We start from the raw sequence: 23,837 nt of genomic DNA on the forward strand, positions 1-23,837 counted from the left end.
CAATAACAAGTCCTTTAAAGCTTCTGTGGGGCGTTTTAAACATTAACATTAAACTTTGGACCTGATCAAGTGGCAGCCTGAGGTGTTAAAAAATGAAGCCAATGTGGAAACGCAAAAAAACTGCAGTTCCTCAAGTGTCCACTTGAGGCTGGTTGCAAAAGCTGAGTAATCCCCATTAGGTTTCATGTTAAATGGCTAAATTTACAGCCTGGTTCAAAAACAGTTGTTAGCATGTATCTCATTCATTTATTGGTTTACAGAGAACAGAGGTAGATCTTTCAAGCATCAGTTGAGATAATATAAATGTATGTATTTAGGGGAACAACTGAGGTGACTGACAGTTGGGTGTGTTGTAGCTGTTCACCAAGAGCCTAAAATCCCACCTTAACTCCACCTAGTTGCCTGATTTAAGGTTGATTGAAAGTTAGGTTGAGCCAGCATTTCCAATATGGCGTCCACCATTGCTGGGCTTCAAAAGATAAGATAAGATAAAATAAGATACTCCTTTATTCATCCCACAACGGGGAAATTCATGGAGTTACACCGGCAAAAAAAAAAAGGTGTACAGTACAAGAATTTCAACAAGAATATATATAGAAAAGAAATGTCCATCAGAGATGACAGCTTGGCCATAATTTTCCTGTCAGCCACCACCTCCACAGGGTCCAGGACTGAGCTGGCCTTCTTCACCAGCTAGTTCAGTAATGCTCTCCTGCCACAGCAGGTGAAATCCTTCCAACGTGGCGTTCGTGTCCGGTGTTAGCTCTGTTAGCATGATGCTACTCTGGTGCTGGGTTAGCTCGTCCACCTTATCGTAGATAGATCTTACATTCCCACCCACATAATGGTGGGTGGAAGGACAGGTCGATGTCGTCTTTTTTAGCTTGCACCTCAGTACCAGCACGTCATCCTCGCTTCCTTCTCATCAGCTTGAAGGGAACATCGGAACATCTCCGTTTTTTTTTAATATTCGAATATATATTCGAATTTAGAATATTCGTTGACAGCCCTATTGGACACTCGAGAAACTGCAGTTTTTAACACTTCTGCATTGGCTTCAACTTTCACGGCCAGTGGTTGCCGCTTGATAATAAATTGTTTACTGCCAACATGGCGGTTTTGTTTTTATGTTGTGTGTTTTTGGGTTCATCAGCAGGAAAAAAAAAACACTACCAGCCTGATTTTCAGTCATCAAGCTTCAGTCATGATTTTCTTTGAGTCAATCTTGACTCTGCCGAAATGAAGACTACAAAAAAATCTTTACCTTGAAGACAAATGCTTTTTTTGTAACGACTGCTTTTGACAACAAGCTGCCTTTTTGGGTATGTAAGCCGAGTTGATATTGTCTGCATATATCCACAATATTAATGATGTTTGCACTGAACAGACGCACAGCTGAGAAGCTGAAAAAACATGTTTTTCTTTCCTGAAGTTTGGAAAATATATCAAGACCTAAATGGTGGTTGCCCTTGCAGATTTGCATTTCATAGAAGACTTGGTTATTGATATTTTGAAATCGCTCAGTGCCCTTTCCAGGAGTAACCTTGAGCGATCCCTGCACCTTGGATTAAATCAAAAATCTAGGATTATCTCCACTGCACACACGGACAGCAGACCATGTCAAGGAAAAAACAAGAATCACAAGTCAGAGGGTGAAAGACAGCTCCAGAGAAGCAGTGCAGGAAGAAATGAACAGAGTGACTGTTGAAGGACTATCAGCCCATTTGAGCCGGTCATGTGTCTGCGTCATTCTGCAAAGAGAATAGATTGAGCTGCTGCTGCTGCTGCTGGTAGAAACATCTCCACTGCACAAGCCTTTCCTCTGTGGATGAGGAGGGTGGAGGAAATGTAGGTTGGAAAGTGAGGAAAGAGGAGGTAAGATGGACAGGAAGAGAGATAAAATAGAGAGACAGATGAAATAGGCGAGACGATCACAGAGGGACAAAGTGTGACAAGAGCGATAAAGAGCGAAGGGGAGCGTAAGATGAAGACAGAGAGACACGAGGACGAGGAGATGGAGAGAGGGTGAGGGGAAGAAAGCGGCAAGGAGAGCGAGAGACGGAGAAACGGAGAGGGAGAGAGAAAGAGAGCAGTCAGTACGTGCTCCAATTCATTTGGAGTTTCATTAGAGGAAGCGAGACAGAAAGAGGGAGACGGGGAGCAGAACAAAAGCAATCAAGGGATTTTCAGGAGAAGAGATGTGTGGCCAAAATCAATAAGTACTCCTTCACTCCCTCACTCTGCCCGGCACTCAGCACCCAGCAGACACACACCATCAGCGCCCAGACACACACACACACACATACACACACACACACACACACAGCATGAGCCTTACTCCATCTTCTGCCATGTAAAAGCAGCCCAATATGGACCCAGATTATTAATAAAAGGAATAAAAACAAGATTAAATGGGACAGGAAGTAAGGTGGGGAGTAGAAGGAGATAGAGATATTAACTGTGTATCAGAAAGCTGTCCAACGTACCCCGAGTGTGTGTGTTTCATGACTGAAACATGTGGTCTGTGGGTATTTTACAGTGCATGTACACATGTTGTACATTAAACTTTACATGCTGGGTGTTTATGGTAAGTTCCGGTGGTTATCCAGTCAGATGTCGCATAATGAGATTAAAAGAGCTGCTCTTGTTTTCTCAAGGCTCTGCATTAGCATGAAATCCATGATACCTAAGCCTAAATCCAATTAAAAATGCAAGAAGGGTTTATTAATTGTTAGTAAATTTGGCGTCTTCTGTGAAAGCAAACATGTGCCACAGTCAAGACATACAGTGAGAGAAGAAGTGGTGGAAACCAGGGGCCTAAAAGTCAGCTAGTTGAATCAGTAGTCAGGATGATCCTGGGTTGACCTGCATTTTAGCAGCTGAATCTCATTCTGCACAAATTCAAAAGTCTCAAAATGATCCCTAAGTGTTCAAGTGAAATATCAGCAGAGGTCTACTCCTCTTTGGGAAACACATATTCTACCTAAAAGCTGCACAATCGTCGAAATGAAGCAGATCCAGGGAAGAAATCAGCGTCTTTAGCCTCCTTTCTAAAACTTAAAATATCAAATAAACTCTTTTTCATAAATGGCGTCCCTTTCTGTCATACTTTAAAGATCTCTTAACTTTAGAGGTGTCTTTTTTTTGATCATCCTTACTGTGATTCCACATTTGTGTGCGTTCATTTACACAACTGGCAGAGGAGGAAGGGGTTCATTTTCTACGGTCTGAGTCTTCTATATATATTTGTATTATAGGTATACGGGTGATTCTGTATCTATGGACCTGTACAGGTTTGTATATATGATTATGCACATGTATGCACTTTGTTTCTCCTGACAAGAGTCTAAGTTTCCCAGTCTCGTTTTAAAATTTAAAGGAAAACATTTTTAAAAAATTGTAAATGTGTGCCAATTGTAATGTCATTGAATTTTGTTCAATAAAAATGACTGGCAAAAAACAAATCAATGTCTTTCCTGTGCACTTTAGTGACACTTAGGGTGCTGTGAGGTGAGCTGCAGCTAACTTTAGCTTTCTCCTAGTCTTACGATGAGATTACTACTAGCCAAAGTTCCTTATGCAATGAAATTATAAAGCTAAAAACAAAAGTCACATGACTTGAAACAGTAAGAAAGTAGTATATAAAGTATTCTTGCATGTTGCTGTGCAATATACCTGCCACTTTAACATCCTTGTAAATATCACCTTCATTCCCAGCGCTTTTGTACAAAGTACTAACTATTCTGCGCTTCTGTATTTACTTTATTCTATTTTATTCGATTTTATCTTTATTTCTTTTTATTCTATTCTATTTCATTTTATTTTATTTATTTATTTTCTTTTATTCTTTTTTATTTTCTTTTCTTTTCTTTTCTTTTATTTGTAGTTACATCTTATTTTATTCCTTCTTCTATTAATACTTTGACTTTCTTACATACTGTTTATAAGAGCTCTGTAATGACCGAATTTTCCAACCCAGGATAAATTAAGTATTTCTGATTCTGAGTGTATTTTTTAATGACTTATTTAGCAGGTCTTCTTGAAACTTTACACAACAAAAGATTAGCTTCACGAATACTTAACAAAAGCAACGTGAACACAGTTTTATTTAAGTAGAGCTTCAAGGCCTCAAAGACACAAATGTGAGCCTTCGCCTGGAAGCCATCAGACACATTATCAAGTTAACACTGTAGACTTTGATGCTTTTTACTGACATCATGAAGAGATTTGAAAATAATTGATAGAAAAGAGATGATGGGAGATTTTAAAAAAACATAAGTCCCAGGTAGATAGTGCTGCAGTCCAAGGAGACACTTTTACTCATTTGAAATCTGAAGCATAACAAGTCCAATGTTAGATTTGAATGATATCTAACATGAAATGTAGCTCTGACATTATATTATATGAAATGTGACCAAATGCACTACAGATAAGGAAATGCATGCAGGGGCCTTCTACAAAAAAAAAAAGTGGAAGCGTGTGCAATTACTTAAGTCCAGAAAACACACATATGTACCTCTGGATGTAACAGGCAAGCACTCCTACATGGAATAAGACACATGCAGACTGCTCTTTAGTGCAACACAATATTGAATACTATTATTTTTGCATAATACTTTCATGTATTTATATCTTATTAATTACTTCTTCTAATAATATTATTTGATCTTCTTAATTATTGTGTATAGGAGCAACTGTAATGACTGAATTTCCCCCCAGGATAAATAAAGTATTTCTGATTTCTTCTTTTTGATTTTATTTTCATCATTTTGTTCTTGTTAAATTAAGCTTCCTTTCTCTTTTTTTTTTCCTTTCATATTTCAGGTATATTTATTCATTCTATTGTTCCCTTTCTTTCTTTTTTTTTTATTTGTATTTTTCTTATTTCATTTCTACAGTATTTTTTTGGATTTTCTTTTCTTTCTTCAGATTGATGCTGGATGTATATATGGTGATGCATCTTGTGCAAGATGTAAAATCCCTTCAAGGAGAATAAGTGACTCTGGGTTGGTGAAAAACTTGACTTGACTCCAACCTGAGTCTACATGGGGATGTGTTACTCTGCATCAGTATGCACAGACTCTTGGCTTTGCACAGTTACCTGGTTCTGTAGCGCTCCATCAGCAGGCCGGCCCTTCCGGCTCTGCTGCCCCCCTGGCTGTGCAACCTCAAGTAGCAACTCAACTCCCCTACCTCAGTCCTCCTTCTCCTCTCCTTTCCCTGGAGCCAATCTCCTGGCACTGCACCCACACCATACTCTCTACAAATTGCCTCTCCATCTCACCTGTCCCAGCCAATTATCAATTATTGATGAATGGGTCGCCTTACCAAGCTGAGAGACCACGGGGGGGGGGGGGGGGGGAGAGGGAGAGGATGGAGCAGGCCTGAGGCGGAGAGGAGGAGGTGAGGAGAGCACGGCAGAGTGTTATTACCTTAACAAACTGACTACACCTCTATGATACGCTGTGTTTGTGTAGTGGTGGTAGGAGAGAGACGGCTAGAGACACTTCTTCTGAAAAATCATAAATAAGGTAAAAACAGCTAGCCTGCAACTTGCAGAGTGGAGACATCTATCAATATTAAATCAATACTGTGCAGTCAGAGGAGATCGTCTGGAAGGCTGGTTGAGGCAATATTGGGACTTAAGCTGAATTCGTCATAATGTGACCACTTAGCTTGCATACATTGACTTTTTTTGGACATTGCGTCTGAGTCCAGTTATTTACCGGGCACTTTGGTGAAGAATCAAATTCCCAAAGCATCACCATATAGTCAATGTTCTGATAATCCTTTTTCCTACACCGCCTAAACCATGAACCAATCAAATCCTAAATCAATCCTGGGTGTTTTCAGGTGATGTCTTTATTCTAATGTTATTCTCACTGAGGGCATCGTTGACATCTTTTTCCATACACAGCACATTCCAAACATGAGTAAGAACAAGAGCAGCCCAGTCATGAGGAAACAAAACGCACATCCAGACAATGATGCCTTGTGATGCTGATCCTGTTGTGTCTGTTTAAATATCGCTGCAATTCAGACGTAGACCAGCTTAGTATCCTTAAATCTTCACAGCAGTGAAACCCTTAAAACACAGCCCTCCTGGATTATATAACAATACAATATACTCAAGATGTTTTTATTCTAATGATCTATTAAGATATACATTATGATGTATGATTTATCAAAGCCAGTTTGAGGAAAATTCCACTTCTGATGAAGCAGTTTTCAGGAGTTTAATTTTGGTGTGCTTCTGTTTGATACCCGTCAAACAATGAATAAAGAAGTTTCAGGTTACAAATCTTGGCCTCTCTGTAATCTTCACCAGACCCTGCATGACGAAACACTTGCTAGCTGAGCTGCCTCTAACATTAGCTCAGCTTGTTTCCAAGAACTCAGTTTGTTTTTGGATTAGGATTCCTTCAGGGTCAGGGGTTCACCAGCTCTCTGCCATGAGCCAAATTACCTGCAGAGGTCTCCTCCACTTCAAAACAAACAAGGACAAAGGCTGTTGTGAGGGGCTGCGAGCTGAGCTGCCAAAAACGCACTTTTGATTGACATCGCTTTGACAGTTTCTGTCAAATATTTCGTTATTGTTGAGGTTACTATCACCAATGCATTCACGCCATTTAGATTCCCTTCTTTAATTTCCCATATTGATAAGACATTTCTTTCAATAACAGCAGCTCAATCAAATATCTGAACTCTAAGAAGTTCAAGTAGGCTTCTTCTCCTGTGTGTACTTCAAGAACAAGCAAGATGCTGCAGATTTACATGATACTGTTGCTTTTTTCTGCCATGGGGGGGCTGCTCACTCTTGTCATATGAGGTAAAAAAGCCTTAACGGACCTAGGATCTATAATGATGCTCTGTTGATGATTTTGTCACGCAGCTCTTAAACTTGATGCAACAACAAGCTGTAAATACAAGACCTTTTTGTGCTCTGAGATCTGGAAATGAAAACACTTGTATTACTTCATCCGTTACAGATTCTGAGGTTCATGTTTAAAGACAAAGTACGTTTAGAGTTACAGCGCAGTGTTTGAATGGGCTTTGTGTTTACATGCACTTAAAAAATAATATCCTAAATATTAGGTATATTTCTGAGTTTTTGAAATTGTGACCTTGTTGTACAGTTTGAGGTAATATACAACTTAACGTCAAACTGCACAAACATCCCTTCTACATCTCATGGTGCAACTGAAATGTGTCTTTACTAGGGATGTAAAAAATTTTAACGATCAATTATCAATAATCAATTAAAAAAAAACCATTATTATTCTTATGTCAAAAACAAGGCCAAATACGTTTTATTTCACCCTAAAATATATTTTCAACAGCAACAAAATGCATAGAACTGACGGTATTAAATACAGGTAACGTTCAGGCTCATAAAGGAATATAGGGGAGTACGGGGTTGGTTGTCACACGGGTTGGTTGGCACACTCATTATATCTCGCCACCAGAGGGCGCTGTCTCTCAAATTGGGGTATGGAAATTTCCAGAGTTAGGATCAGAGCTCACCTACAAAGTCTTCTCTGGAGTAAGACAGCTGAACTTTAGGTGAGAGGACTTTTTGTGTTTTTCATGTCAAATTGTAAATATTCAGCTCCTCAGTATTTTTCTTCTAGGCTTTTAAACGAAGGTTCATAACAAAACAAGTGTTACCCTTACAAAGGGGAAAGCTAGAGTTTAGATTTTTATTAGCTAGCTAACTACTTGTTAGATGGTTGTTAGCCTTGATGCTAGCAAAAAATTCCAGTTGGGGTTGGTCGTCACATTCTCTTTGGGGTTGGTTGTCACATGTAACAACCAACCCCTATGTTGGCAAAATCATGCATGGTGAAATGAGTTGGAGTGCGCAGACCCTACATTTGCCATCACTGTGACTCAGACAGTGACTGCGTGTAGCTTAGTTGAGTAGGCCGTTATTGTTAGGCCTGTTTGTTTTGTTCTTTATGTTGTTATATAGGCTGGCCTAAAGATGTGTTTCCTGTTCATGTTCCTTGCTCATTTTAGGTTAAAATGCATTAAGTTATGTAGGCTTATCACTTGTCAGTGCAATTAAACTTTCAAATTTACTTCTGCCTTCTTGCCTTTTTTAAAAGATTTTTCCCATTGAAATACTATTGTAACAACCAACCCCATAGTGTGTAACAACCAACCCCATAGTGTGTGACAACCAACCCCATAGTGTGTGATAACCAACCCCATAGTGTGTGACAACCAACCCCATAGTGTGTGACAACCAACCCCATAGTGTGTGACAACCAACCCCATAGTGTGTGACAAACATCCCCATAGTGAGTGACAACCAACCCCATAGTGTGTGACAACCATCCCCATAGTGTGTGACAACCAACCCCATAGTGTGTGATAACCAACCCCATAGTGTGTGACAACCAACCCCATAGTGTGTGACAACCATCCCCATAGTGAGTGACAACCAACCCCATAGTGTGTGACAACCATCCCCATAGTGTGTGACAACCATCCCCATAGTGTGTGACAACCAACCCCATAGTGTGTGACAACCATCCCCATAGTGTGTGACAACCAACCCCATAGTGTGTGACAACCAACCCCATAGTGTGTGACAACCAACCCCATAGTGTGTGACAACCAACCCCATAGTGTGTGACAACCATCCCCATAGTGTGTGACAACCAACCCCATAGTGTGTGACAACCATCCCCATAGTGTGTGACAACCAACCCCATAGTGTGTGACAACCAACCCCATAGTGTGTAACAAGCAACCCCGTGATGGTGTTTGTTGTCACAATGTGTCAGTGTCTTTGATAGTTAATTGTCTCTTTGTTACAATGAGTTGGAACATGAGAGGGATACACATTTCAAGCCAACACATTAAGCTTCAATTTAATGTAGGAATGACTATTGAAAGATGTTTTGATGATGAGCAATCATCAAAACAGTAAAAAGTGTGACAACCAACTCCATTCTCCCCTACTCTGCAGACATAATCTTATAAAGTGAAGGCTCATAATACTAACAGAAAAGTACTTTAGACCCACAGGGTCCAGTTTTCTGCCTACTCGTTCTTATTGAGAAAAATGAGTATGGGTACGCGGTCAGGTGTCAGCCGGGAGCGCAACCGTGTCATAATCAGCAGCAGAAAAGCCCAGACGGCTCTGATGTTGCTGGTCTGCAAACATAGCGTACTAGTAATTCCCACCAGTCTGTTGGCTTTGTATCCAAAGGTTAAAATGTCCTGTTTGAAGTTGTCAAACTTCGTGTTCGTGTCGTTGTTGGCAGCAGTTGCGTATTGATCCTCTTTAAAAAGAGTTCGTGGAGACCTGACGCACAGCCGCCGCCAGCTGAGCGTCTCTGCTGTGCGCAACACCTTTAACCAGCTGATTCACAACGAAACATGCTTTAAGCTAGAAACACCTCCCTGATAGATGAATGTAATATGAGACCACATGATGTTTGTTCCACGTGACGGAGAATTGAAAACAAATGCGTGTTTCCAGTAATTTCTTAACAATCAATTAATCGATACCCGATTCATTGTTTACATCCCTAGTCTTTACATTACATCGATCCTGGCATGTTAAAATCTTCATCTTGAAAATAATGCCTCTACTCTAGATCACTTCTTATTAAAATGTGTTGTCTTTAAAAACCAAGCTGAGAAAACTTCACAAGAGATACTCTCCCCTGAGATAAGAAAGATTTCTCAGACGACATAAAACAGATATTTACACGTCAGAAGAAAACATTAGTCCGCCTGTGTAAACTGATTTCAGTGAGTAATAACATTGTGATTCCCCTGGGGTAACTTTTGTTCAAAATTTTAAATGTCAGTTATTAAAAAAGATAAGAAAGATAAGAGCCGTTTAAGTCTGTATAATGAATCTATACTCACTGTATGCTACTGGCAGCCTTATAGTTCAACAGTGTGATGTAGTGTGACCGTGAAATTTGAATAGAAGCTTACTTGGTTGAAGTATTTTGTGTTCTCAGATTGCACGACTGCACTCAAACATTTTCAAAGCCAATACAAAACTAGCAAACAAACATGTAAAAGTGTGTTTCCACGACATCCACAAATTGATATCTGTATGCAATGTAACAGGGTATTCCACACATTGGTTTCTCTTGTTTGCAACACACACACACAAAAGCTGTCTGTCTCATGATTACCACTCGCTTTACTTGACAAACATTACAACTAATTACGCCGTATAACATGGATTGAAAAGCTGTGCTCTATTTGTCAACAACAACGTGAAATCTCATTGCACCAGCAGAACTGTGTCAACACTAAGGAAGGATGTTGCCCTCCCTACAGCTGATAAGGTTGCAGTTCTTGCTCTGCAGGCAGCCATGCAAATGAGGAATCCATCCTCTTTTTGTAGGACTAATTAATACATATCCATCACTTTTATCAAATGTAGAGCTCAAGTGGTACAACATGGCACCACTGCTGACATGTTGAGGGGTTTGTGTTCACAAAAGAGACCCCCATCCTGCAGAGAACTGCCTCCAAAAGGCCTATTACTGAGGTTAATGCCACACTCCGGAGCCCAAATTTGGAGCTGCAATACCCTTCACATTGTAACCACAACCAGTTTGACTCCATTAACGCTGGTTTTACTTCTGTGCACCAGTTCGCTGGCAACATTTCTGTCCATTGTTTATGTGAGCTTGGAGCTCAAAAATAGAAAAGGGTTTGAGTCATGGCAAATCAAACGTCTGAAGGGAGGGGCCGGGGAAGGTAGGATGCCAAGTCCGCCGCAGAAGCTGACCACTCAGGGGGCTGCTCAGCTCACAGGGGAGGGGCTTATCCCGGAGTTTGAGGCCCCATTGAGGGAGTGCTCAGAATCTCTGCAAGCAAAATATTTGATCAATGACTCACTGCCGACACACATTAAGACACGAGAGCTCATGCACACACACGCACACACACACACGCACACGCACACGCACACACACACACACACACACACACACACAACTGATCCATAAGGAAAGTGAATTAAAAGACACCCCCTTCAGCAATTCTTGAGAAAAGACCCTGAGCTACAAACTCAAGTCCATCACGTGTACAAGACGTGGTATATAAAAGCAGATCACACCCGAATATGCAAGGAGAGAGGCACATGCAGTGAGGCTGCAGAAAGACAGGATACAGCCCACACCCATGTGGTGCAGAGCCAGACCCTGGCATGCATTTTTTACATATTGCAAATGTCTGGGAGCCCCTTACCCAAACTGCAGCTGGCAGAGCTCAGCCAAAACCAAAGGCCTGTGCAGGGAGAGCCCCATACAGCGTTACTCTATTCTCCTGCCTCCATGGCCTGCTGATGCTATCCTATGTGTGAGTTTTTTTCAGCATGTTTTTAACCCAAAAACTGCATCAAATCAAAGATGTGAGTGAAGTGATTTTAATGCTCATGTCTGCTCACCAAGAGGAAAAAACAGATAACATAAAAAGAAATGTGTGTTTACTTTCTTCATGAGTTTAACTTTTTTTTCTTTTCTGAAAAACAATTTAAAAAGTGTAATAGCAGCATATGCACGCTCAAAAATAATCACAGACTCTCAATGAGAGGCACACAGTGACAAACTGATGCTGTGTGGTCCAACAGAACAAACAATCCCCCCTGATACGCCCCCCAGGCCTCTCTCACACACATATAGACATGTTAGCTAATGCATACACATTTGCACTAATTCAAATAGGACAGTCTCTCTCTCTCTCTCTCTCTCTCTCTCTCTCTCTCTCTCTCTCTCTCTCTCTCTCTCTCTCTCTCTCTCTCTCTCTCTCTCTCTCTCTCTCTCTCTCTCTCTCTCTCTCTCTCTCTCTCTCTCTCTCTCTCTCTCTCTCTCTCTCTCTCTCTCCCACACACACACACACAGACAAACTTACACTTCACACCCCCTGAGCCAACATTACACATGCCACACCCAGTCAAAGTCTAGTGGTTGGTTCTGTTGCTGTAGACGACAGGATGGAAGTGTTTCACTGCCAGTCTGAAGGCTGTGAGATCAAACTGTGCTGAAATTAACCAAACACCAGCATTAACTTTATTAAAGTCTCGTTCATTTTTGTTTGCTTTAAAAGGTTATGGATTGTTTTCATAGAACTCTAAGTTCATGGTGGGTTTCATTTCTGCAAGTGTGAGACTGGACAGCACCACACACACACAAAAAGAGTGTGTTTCCAAGCCCACATAACCTACCACAACCTGTCATCTCAGTCCAGATGTGTAGTTGTGTGGTATTTTAGTGCTACATTATAACAGAGCAGTGTGTATTTGGATTGAGTTTGATATGGTTTCTGGTCTCCCGCATGTTACAAGTTATAAAAAAAAAAAGAAGTGGAAAATATGGCCAGCAAGGATGAATGACTTAACAACATGTGGGTGGTGGTATTTTCCCAACAAAGACTAAAGTGAAGACGGGTAACAAGACACCAGATGTTGCCAACAGATAGGTCAGAGGCTTTATCATTTAGATTCAAATTAATTCATTTCAAAATCTACATCCTCCCTGGAGAGGGTTTGCTTGCAGACAGGGTTAACAATAGAGACGTTCCAAAGCAACTCATTTCCTTGCTGAAGTTTGAATTTTAACAGACAGGTCCAAAGGTAAGAAAACACTCAGGGAAGATTTAGAATTGAGCACAATTTATTTAACACAGCCCAATGGGATCAAAGCATCTGAAGGTACACCATGTCAAATTGGTTTTGCTGAGCTAGCACCACCAGACTTCAGTCCTCCTTGCAGGTTTAAGTCCACATGCCTGTGTTGGTTGAGGGGTTTTATACCCGTTTGTCCAACTACAGCCTACATACAACTTCATCTCTATTTTCAAGATCAAAGTACTGTCAAACTGCACTGGCCCACGACATGCCATCTGTCATCTGTGATTGTTTACATCCAGGTAGTAGAGAATTAGAGCATTGCAGCAGTAACTATTAACCAGAGCTCCAGCCCCACTAAGTGGTGGTTAGCTATAATATAGCTTGAGACAACATATGACCGACATTTTGGGCCAACATTACTTAATAAATGGGGCGCTGGTGGCCTAGAAGTCTAAGCGCCCCACATGGACATAAGTGCAGCACTGCACTTATGTCCACGACAAATTTCCCCCTGGGGACAATAAAGTTTATCTCATCTTATCTTTCATACAGAGGCTATAGCACTTGTCCCAGAGGTCGCCGGTTCGATTCCAGGCCACGATCATGTGCTGCATGTCTTCCCCCACTCTCTACTCCCCATGTTTCCTGTCTCTCCTCAGCTGATCTGTCATAAAGGCAAAAATGTTCCAAAAACATAATGTTAACATTACTTAAAGCTGCTGTTGGTAGTCGTGATATAAACATCAGTTCTGAGAGAGATTTCAAATGTCAACACTAACCCTCCCCTCTCTGCTGTCGTAACCCCGCCCACAAAAGATTGTTGTGCGCATAGACATATACGTATACGCCTCATTATGTGCTGGAGCGTAATCCAGCGTTGCCGCCATATTGGATAGGTGCTATCACTCTAGGAAAGCACCAGAGCCAAATGGAGTCAACACAGAACGAACAACTATGCCGGTTATTGTGCAGCCTACGGTTGCAATAACCACGGCAGTATTAAGAGCAGATCACGTGGGATTACCTTTCACAAGTTTTTTACATTTTTTAAATATTTGAATGTGTGACAGCACCCTGTATCATAACTACATCTCTGCCGTTTGTAACAAATCAAACTGTGATCGGGTAAAAATTCGGATTATAGTCGTTGGACATACACCTTCAGTAGAAATAAATGCACTGGGAGCGTATTGAGCACCCATCCAAGATGGCGGCCGAGCTGATACGTCAGCTCCATAGACTGTATAAAATGTGCACGTAGTATCCGTGACGTCACCCATCTGTTCCTGAGAGCTGTTTTGAAGCCAATCGACGGCGGCAGCCATATTGGTAATGCGGAACTCAACCAGGCAGAGTGTGACGTAGTGTGAGTCTCCTAGCCAATGGCTGTGTGTTCCAGACCGGGAGTCACGTCAGTCATGTCCTTATTTGGGCAAAACTCATAATCTTAATATCTTCTTAACCGTCACGTTAGAAAAATATTCACCCCCCGTACAGTGTGTGCCATTAGAGAGATTAGCGTTGTAGGGCCAAGCCGTTTTTTGAACCAGGCTGTAAACATGTTTATTAATGCTGCAAAGATCGTCTTTTTCCCATTCAAATCTATGTGGTTTCCGGTGTTTCTGCAGCCAGCCTCAAGCGGATTTTCGATGTATTGCAGTTTATATCACTTCCGCATTGGCTTCATCGTTTGAGACCGGAGTTTGCCGCTTGGTCAGCTCCAATAGACAGCGGCAGTCTATGAGGCGTATATCTATATATGTCTACGGTTGTGTGCGTTCTATGAGGAAGTAGTGGCTTTCCAGCCAATCAGGGCGACGTAGTGGGGCCTCCACTCGACCGATCAGGACAGAGGGTTGGAGAGTAGCTCTGATTGGTCCGTGGTAACGGGAACCAGGGTAATAATAACATTGCTTGATACAAAGGCATTGGAAAACACAGAGATTTTGCCATAATCGCAAATGACTTCACTTACAGATGAGTACTGATTGGCATTATGACCTTTTCTCCAAACCCAGCAGAAAAAAAGGAATGTTTTTTACACCATTCCTACCAACAGTAGCTTTAATAATATTAAGAACATACGTTTCATCAGTAAATAATTGTGGTACCTGCTAGCAATTATTCAACTAAATGTGCACATCCCTAGTTTATAGTACAATCTGGCTACCAAACATATCAGTAAAATATTACTGATGACTAACCACATGATATGATTAAATAAGTCAATGGAAACAAAGTCTTGACAGACAGGTTTGTTTGTGGTAAAAAGACACACTTCAGGCCGAGTCATTTTCTGTTTGTACAGCCCAAAATCGACCCACAGGGTTTTACACCTGTGCAGCAAAGAGTACCCATTATCTTAAGAGATAAGGGATTAGGATAAAAAAAAAAATACAGCTAGAAAAATGACAGGGAAAAATAGAAGAATACAGCAAAGAGCAGTAGACAAGGGATTCCTCTACCAGGACAACCAGCAGAGACCCTGAGCGAAGAATAAACCACAGACAAATCAACATTTTCACATTCTGAAGACAGTTTTCAGATTGTGACAAATATGTTGAGGGTAGCGATGTGATACGGAATGTTGAAAAATAACTCAAATATCCTGAAGTCTGAAAAATGGTCTGTCACTCTGTGTTTCTCTGCGCTTTAAATTCAGGCTCAGTAGCAGCGGCCTGAAGGCATCGTTTCCAGCTGACCATTGTGGAGGTGACCTGACATGTATGGCTCTGGCTTTATAAGCGTTGCACTTATTCTTACCTGTGACTTCCTTCACTCACTCTCCCTCTCTTTTACCAACGATCTTCAACTTACAGTCCCCTTTCCTCTGTATTTTCTTCCTTCTTTATTCCCTCTCTTTCTTTCCTACTATCTATCTCTTCGTCTTTCTTCTTTTCTCTCTCTTTCTTTCTTTCTTTCTTTCCCAACATCCCTGTTGGAAATCATTGTCTGAACCTCTTTTTTCTCTCTTCCAAAAACATTAGCAGGTCGCACCATACTGCTTCAGAAAAAGCCCATTCAGAAGCCGACCAGCTGTTCCAGACACTGCAGAATCAGCTCAGGAGAGAGGCACCACATGCACGTACACGCTGCCCGCCCACGCTTTAACAGAAAAGGCACATATGCATAGACACAAACACAGACACAGGTGTTGTCATTTTGATTCACTCGACAGATCGAAAGCTGTCTGCAGCCAGGCCTGTCAGAGGAGGGGCTGCAGTCTGGACTGTTTCTTTCGTCTCAGCAACAGTGCAAAAAAACTGAATTTAATTTTGTACCATCCCCAGTGTGCAAACAAGCCTTAACAATCAAGGAAAATAACAAACAGAGCTGTGTTTTCCAGTTCTGGGAAATCTACTTTGATTGGATGTGAGGCTTTACAACTTTGGAGTGGAAAATAACTGTAGAGGGTTTGCCAAAAAGAACCGTCTTAACTCCCGGATGTCGTACGTGTGTTTTTTAGTGTTCGTCGGGTTGTGATCGGTCACTCACTTGCATGTTTGTCTGCCAGGGCGATGAGTGTGCCGGAGATGTCCCTGCGCCGGTAAAAACACACCACTTTGGCCTCCACGTTCCCATTGGCTGTCTGCAAACCAGAGACAATCGGCGTTACCACGGCAACAAGTGGTGCCACACACAGAGCACCTACACACACACACAGATGAAAAAACCCCATAGATGATAGTTCTTAACTAGGGCTGAAAACACAGTGTGAGACAACGGCAATTCTCCAAAATCACAATAAGTGCTGCAGCTATCACAGTGGTCTGGTTTGCTGGGTTTTTCTATGCTGTGTTTCTGTCTTTACCAGGAAAACCACACTGCTTTGTTGATAATAATGCTGCTTTTAAATTAAACTCTGCATGACAATGTTTTATCTATTTCCACCTGATGAAAAAAATATCACCTGAGGTCTTAAAAGCAACGAGGCTCATTTAGAAATTGATTAGCGGCCATTTGTCACTCCCCGCACATAAAAGAAAATGGAATAATAGAGTCGAACTACAATATTGATAAACTGTGATTCTCCGACGTGTTACACATCATTGACAATCTCATTTCAATCTTATTATAGGCTGAGAATATTGGATTAGGAACTCTCTCGTGAATCCTACTAGTGAGACGTAAAGTGAGAAGAGGACGGATGGAGGGATGCAGAATCAGAGAAAAACACATTCAGCATATTTCTTTACATTTTCAAAGACATTTTAATTCTCACAGTAAAGAAATACACACTATTACATTTCCATGTCTGACGATGGCAGCAGGAACTAAATATTTCCTCATTTGAGATTTTTTTTGAATCACAAACTAAATATTTTTTTCTTGACAAATAAATGAAAAATAATTTGTCATTTTGCCTTGTACAGATACAGCCATAGATAATCTGAAGGCATGACATGAGGTGATGTGTTGTTGAGTTCTCCACTCTGTGTAAACCTGTACACCTTTGTTGTTTGGCAGGCCGAGTCAAGCAGATACACAAGTGCAATTCAACCCTGTGTGCAATACTTGCCTCTTAAAGGGGACATATCACGCTTTTTTCATCAATATATATTGGTCTAAGAGGTCCCCAAAACATGTCTTTAAAGTTTATGCTCAAAAAAACACTTTGAAATCAGATTTTGGCATGCCTGAAAAGCCCTCTTCTTCATTCCTCATCAGAACACTCTGTTTTCTCTCTGACCACGCCCCCTCAGGAAGTGGATGTGCCTCGGCTCTCCAGCACGTTGATCTAATGTTTACATGTTGGCTGAATATACACGGCTGCTCAGAGATCGCGTTACTTCAACCCTCTGAATCTGATCCTGACGGAGAGGCGCCTGTAGCAGGACCTTTCTGAAGGATTGGTCATAGATTTAGTGTTTCTTGTTGTTTTATTTATCAGTATGTAGACGTGTGTCTTGGTACACAGCTACGAACATGTAGCTATGTGGCTATGCTAACTAGCGCTAGCACTTATCCATGATAAATAAAAATCCTCCACTAGATCTTCAAATCTGCAGACGTGGGGAGTAAAACCGACCTCTGCCAGAAAGGCAGCAGGACCTTTTCTGAAGGATTGGTCACAGATTTAGTGTTTCTTGTTGTTTTATTTGTCAGTATGTCCACTTGTGTCTTGGTACACAGCTACGGCTACGACATGTAGCTATGCTAACTAGCGCTAGCACTTATCCATGGTAAATAAAAATCATCCACTAGATCTTCAAATCTGCAGACGTGGGGAGTAAAACTGACCTTTGTGTTTATTACAGACCGGATATTGTTGTTACGTAACAAAAACACTGAAGTCTGAAACGGCTCGTTTCACACACATTTACAGAAAGGTGGAGAAATCAGAACAGGGGCAGAATGGATTTTTTTCATTCTCGGGGGGTTTGTAGACATGCCAGGGACACATATTTCAGGTAGAGAACCATTAAAAAGTCAATATTGCATGATATGTCACCTTTAACAGACTAAATATCCTGATGTTATTTATCTTATTTACATGACGGGATGTCATTTCTGTCTCTACATGGTCGCGCGTTCACAATTCTCCTCTGCTCTCCATCGCGCACGGCAGATGCGCACGCAGACAGACAGACAGACAGACAGACAGACAGACAGACAGACAGACAGACAGACAGACAGACAGACAGACAGACAGACAGAGACGCACGCACGCACGCACGCACGCACGCACGCACGCACGCACGCACGCACGCACGCACGCACGCACGCAACCCCCCCATGCACAGCAGAACATGTGTCAGGTATAGCTGCCCCTGATACATTTAATTTAATTTAAAAACTGCTTTTGAGCTGAAACAAATGTTGGTAATTTCAATAAACTACAAGTAAAAAAAGAGTCATTGAAATTTCTTTTTTTCTGTATCGAAAACGTATCGAACCGTGACACAAACGTATCGAATCGAACCGAACCGTAGATTTTGAGTATCGTTGCACCCCTACTATTTACATATTTGCATATTTTCTTTGATGTCTTCATAGTCCATATTATTTGTTTTGTCTTTGCTGTTTATTATCGTTGCTGAAATAAAAAACTCAATAAAATGACTTATAAAGAAGTAAGTGAGAAACTTGTTCAATGATCCACTCAGGTAATCATTTTGAAATAAAGTGGTCTTTTTTCCTCATGTTGTATACTCCACATTCTTTCTCTCATATGATAAACAAACTTGAGTATTTTGAATCTTTGAGTCCTGATGACACTCAACATGAAACCTAAAAGCCTGGCCTTGTGCTTTTGGAAATGTTGCTGTTTTCTTCCACTCAAAACTCATGTGAGGAACTTTTGGTTTGTGTCAACTCTGGTATCCCCCGTGCACGAAGCAGTACCACTCATATCATCGCTGATTTTGTCCTGTGCATGTGTAAGTTGTGTTTTATTTTGAAATGTCACCATGCTTTATTATAAAAGTCAACTAAATGATAACTCATTGGAAATCCCTGTGATGGAAAATGAGCAGAAGGGGCTGTTTCAGCAGCGTGTAGTTAGTCACTGTAACTGGGAACGTCCCCCACACACAAATGGTGATCTTGTTTCCCTCTGCAGATCATATCAAAGTATCAATATTAATTTCAGTCTGTTTCTTCAGCAGCTAAAAACTCACAGGAGCTTCAATGTTAATGAAAATAATCATCAGGGTTGTGAACCTTGAAAGAATAGTTACTTGCAGAGCTGTAGATTATTCAACCTTTACTTAAAAATGATATATATACTTGTTCATTTCCTCCTACATTCGTGGCATTACATAAGACATTTGTTCTTTATTGTTCTGTACTTTGAACTACTGACATTACATACAGTGATTTTCCGTTTAGCAAAGCTCTCAGTTTCCTGTTTTTCAGTTCTCTTGAGCAGCTCCAGATCGCCCCTACACTGTTCATCTCAAACTGTACGAAGGAGAAACCCCGCAGATCCCCGAGGAGCAGAGAGACTGACAGTGACAGGCAGAACAGAGGGCTCACTCTGCACTCTGTGTCAATCACATTAAACAGCCTCCATATTATCCAGCACAGGCCTGGGACAGGGGACAGACAGCGGGCACCTGTAACCAGTCTACAGAGACAGGCCTCTTTTTCTGCTTCCTTTTACAGAACAGTGAGAGAGACGGCAGGCGGAGACTCATCCGACATCATCGGGAGCAACAGAGCCATCATAGCTGTGAGATATCAATGTCTGTTGTGACTGCTGCTAGTCCAATAGATATGTACAGTATATGCTGTCATTTAAACCTCCAGTTTGGTGTATTTAAAATAACATATATTGAAGATGTTACTACAATTAAATCTGTCATTAATAGTGTTATGGTAATGACTGTGATCATTGAGAACAGGTAAGTGTAGAAAACAAAAACAATTATGCAGGTTTTTTTTATTGTGTATCAATGTTTTGATTTTGTGAATATTGTCAGTGCCCGATTATTAATTGAATTTTCATTCTGTAGTCTTTTTTACTAGTTGAAAAAAATTAAACAGAAACTGTTATTACTATTACTATTATTATTATTATTATCATTATTATTGTAATTATAACTATCATTGTTATTACTATCATTATTATTACTTTTATTATTATTATTATTATTTTCATTATTATTGTTATTATGATGATTATTATTATCATCACTTTTATTATTATTATTATTACTATTATTATTAATTGTATTATAATAATAATAATAATAATTATTATTATTATCACTTTTATTATTATTATTATTAATAATTTTATTATAATTATTATAACTAGTATTATTATTATTGCTTTTATTATTATTATAATGATCAATATTATATTATTTATTTATTTTTTTAATCATTATTATTATTATTATTATTTTAAGATTAATCTGCTCACTTTTTTCTGTAATAGATTGAACATTTGGTTTATGAAGTCATCAAACATATTCCAGAAGATGCGTCAAACTGTGTTTTCTCAGATCTAAAATACATCAACCGCATTGTTATTGTAAACTTTCATTTTCATTAATAACAATCTAAAATCCTTTATTGCCCTTATAAGGTCATTACTATATCATTGATCAGTAATAAAGATGTCTGGATTGCATATTTGTCAATGGAAAATTTGTTAGTTAGATGAAACTTTGACCTGAAAAACGCTTAGTGTGCCTTTAAATTAAAGAAAGCTCAATTCCTATTATTAACGGCTTAAATAAACTCAATACTTTTTTGGGTCTAGGAATCACAATACAGACACACAGCTGAGTAAGACAGATATTATACCTGCATGTTAAAAGTGGCCTCATATTCAAACAAGCAGGATGTCCACTACACCGTAAAGGAACCTTAAATATTCTGTATGCTGCGTTCAAGTGCACCCATTCCAACTCAGACACACGCACGCACTCACCTTGTTCAACTCCTCTATCCTCCTGATCAGCAGTGGGTTACTGGACGAGTTCTCGAAATAAACATAATCTGCAGGAGCAACAGCAAAGAAGAGGAAGAGGAAGAGAGAGAGAGAGAGAAAAGAGAGAGAAAAATGTCAGTCAATGATCGTTTGTGAGGTCTTCCAAATGTTCAGGGTGACTTCCAGTTGTGTGACATAACAGCAGCTTGATTAACTGAGGAGAATATATGAAACAGACATCAACTGGATGATTGTTAGGTAACGTACACAGGAGGTGAGGTGTAGTTGGGAGGTCTGACTGAATAAGACGTTGATGCACCAACACACACACTCTCTCATACAAACACATGCACACAGGCCCTCCCAACCTCCCATTGAGACTGCAGCCTTGTATTTCCTCATGCTTCCTTTGTCTTATTGCTCTGTTCATCCTCTTCCATGTGTTGTTGTTTGCATGCATCGTGCATCTGCGTGTGTGTGTGTGTATGAGAGGCTTAACCACGCATGTGTGACCTTACTATGTTATCAAATGTGTATGCGTGTGTGTGTGTGTGTGTGTGGCTCCTGGCACCACTCCAGGCCCATTGGAGGTTTAGCTCTCACCAGGATGTCCCCGCAGGCCCTAGTCTTGGTAGGGTGCCTGGTCTTAGCCCTGCATGTGTCTTGGCTGAGTGCTGTCAGATTATACCCCACACTTGGACGCCTGCCTGGAGCTGGAGCTATCCTCCCATCACCCTGAACCTCCCGCCTCCCATCCCCCCCTACACACTCACCCCCAGGGTCCCCTGTCTTCTTGACCGAATAGGCCAGAGATCGCCTGAAATTCCACCAGCATAACCACGGTGCACACTTATTTCCTGCTCCTCCTGTGTCCAACACTAACTGGTTTAGGCATGCACTCATCATTCTCACACACCAAGGATGTGGACTGAAATCCAAATCTATCTTGTGCTACTCGGACTGCCAGACTTCAAGGCGAAATCCACCTGCCAACACTGTTAAAACTCGACCTCTTCTGGCACAGACTGGTGAAGGATATGGACATTTCAACATTTTTAAACAAATATGATCCAAAGCTTTTAGAAAGTATGAAATCATGAGCCTAAATACAATCTAACAGAAGTCCTGTCACCTCTGTCGCCCCACCCTCTGGAGAGACTTGCATCATTTCCTGTCCTATAACACTCTAATAGCATCTCTTTGCATAACATATAACATGTTGCACTCCCAACATATAGAACTATGAGCTCATAAGATCTCCACTATGTGCCAGTGTGAAACTTTTCTGCAGAGCAGCATAATGCAGGGATGGCTGTGAGATTGCATGATCACATGGTTTGTCCTTCAGCAGGGGACACTACTCAGTACTTAAGATTACTCACAGGACTGTTTGCAACACATGCAGCAGAATATCACAGCTGAGAGGATAGTGGCCCACATTACACTCAACTGTTCTAGTCCATTATTACATTTAATTTACAATACGCTGCCTGATCCATGACCCACAATAAATATAACGACACACAGCATTTTGGTTATAATTGATGAATAGCGATGACATCACAATAACTGATTTACAGAAGAATAAAATATGCTCCTAAAAGGTAAAGAGAAGGGTTAATGTAATGAATGCCAACAAGAAGTCACAAAGAGGTGACGTATGGAGGGAAACATGTTTAGAGGGTTGCATTATATTAAAATATTACTATTTGGAAGACAATTAATACTTGTCCCCTCCCCCTACTAATATCAAATATTCTTCAGTTCAGTCGTGTCCTTATGAAGGAGCTCTCAGAGCATCATTGCAAAGTCATAACTGTGCCAATTTGTCAACATAGGCTACGTTTACATGAGACTTTTAATTCCTCTTTAATTCAGAATTAAAATTAAACACTCTTTAAAAAGATTTAAAATGACCATGTAAACACCTAATTCAGAATGACAATGACCATTCCGAATTAAACTTAAATCCGATGTATGTGGCTGGTTTATTCTGATTTTAAATCCAAATTGAATAATTCCTCGATCATGTATACGTTCATTCCGCTTTAAATTAATTCCGGTCGTTCTGAGCATGCTCGTTCCCTTGTCCTGTCGCGATGACGCACATATTCCGTGCTGGCGGACACATATTCCAGGCTGAGGTAGAGCAGCTGTTACACTAACCGGCTTTGATTTGCCAAAGTCCGGTCTTCCGCTTCCCTTCTCCGGTCCTCTATCTCTCTTCTCCTCCTCAGCTGATGAAAGTGAAGCAGTACGTTTGTGTCCAGCTGCTTATTCAAAACTATAATCAAAATCAAAGTGAAAATTGTACTTATTGTGTGGTCTTCCATGTTGTAACTTAAAATGAAAGAAGCAGGAACTGGAGTCTGTTTTCTTCCGGTAGACGTTAATACGTCACGCCCGCCCCTGTCCAATCAGAACCCTTCCCAACCCCCAGACCTTAAGCCGAATTGAATAAAGACGATTAAACGTGTTTTCTATGTAAACCTCAATTCGGAATTAATATTTCCATGTAAACACGAAGGAGAAAACTTTAAATCCGAATGATTTAATTCCGAATAATGAATTCCGAATTAAAAAACATCATGTAACCGTGGTTAATGGAGAAGGTTTATTGCACTCCAGTTCAAGGATTCACTATACCTTCATATTGGTTATCAGCTCATTTCTAGCGTTATAATTGAAATTTATACGTGTATCAGTCTAAAAAAATATAACTTCGGGCGCCCCATACATACAGAGGCTATAGTCCTCGTTGCAGCAGTCGCTGGTTCGACTCCTAGCCTCGACCATTTGCTGCATGTGTTTTGCAACTCTCTACTCCCAACATTATCCATC

The 23,837-nt window shown here is 40.6% G+C and overlaps 1 protein-coding gene across 2 annotated transcripts in view; it reads right to left on the reverse strand.

Moving 5' to 3' along the window:
* mta1 (metastasis associated 1) overlaps positions 1-23,837 on the reverse strand; it is a 74,019-nt gene that overhangs the window by 28,538 nt on the left and 21,644 nt on the right. For both annotated transcript variants that reach the window (XM_034675266.1, XM_034675265.1), the window contains exons 2-3: positions 20,997-21,064; positions 16,109-16,202 (exon numbers count right to left, since the gene is read on the reverse strand). In XM_034675266.1, the coding sequence (XP_034531157.1) occupies positions 16,109-16,202; positions 20,997-21,064 (162 nt within the window). The remainder of the gene's footprint in view (positions 1-16,108; positions 16,203-20,996; positions 21,065-23,837) is intronic.

This window comes from Notolabrus celidotus, chromosome 22 (genome assembly GCF_009762535.1).
Source record: "Notolabrus celidotus isolate fNotCel1 chromosome 22, fNotCel1.pri, whole genome shotgun sequence".
Classification (NCBI taxonomy): Eukaryota; Metazoa; Chordata; class Actinopteri; order Labriformes; family Labridae; genus Notolabrus; species Notolabrus celidotus.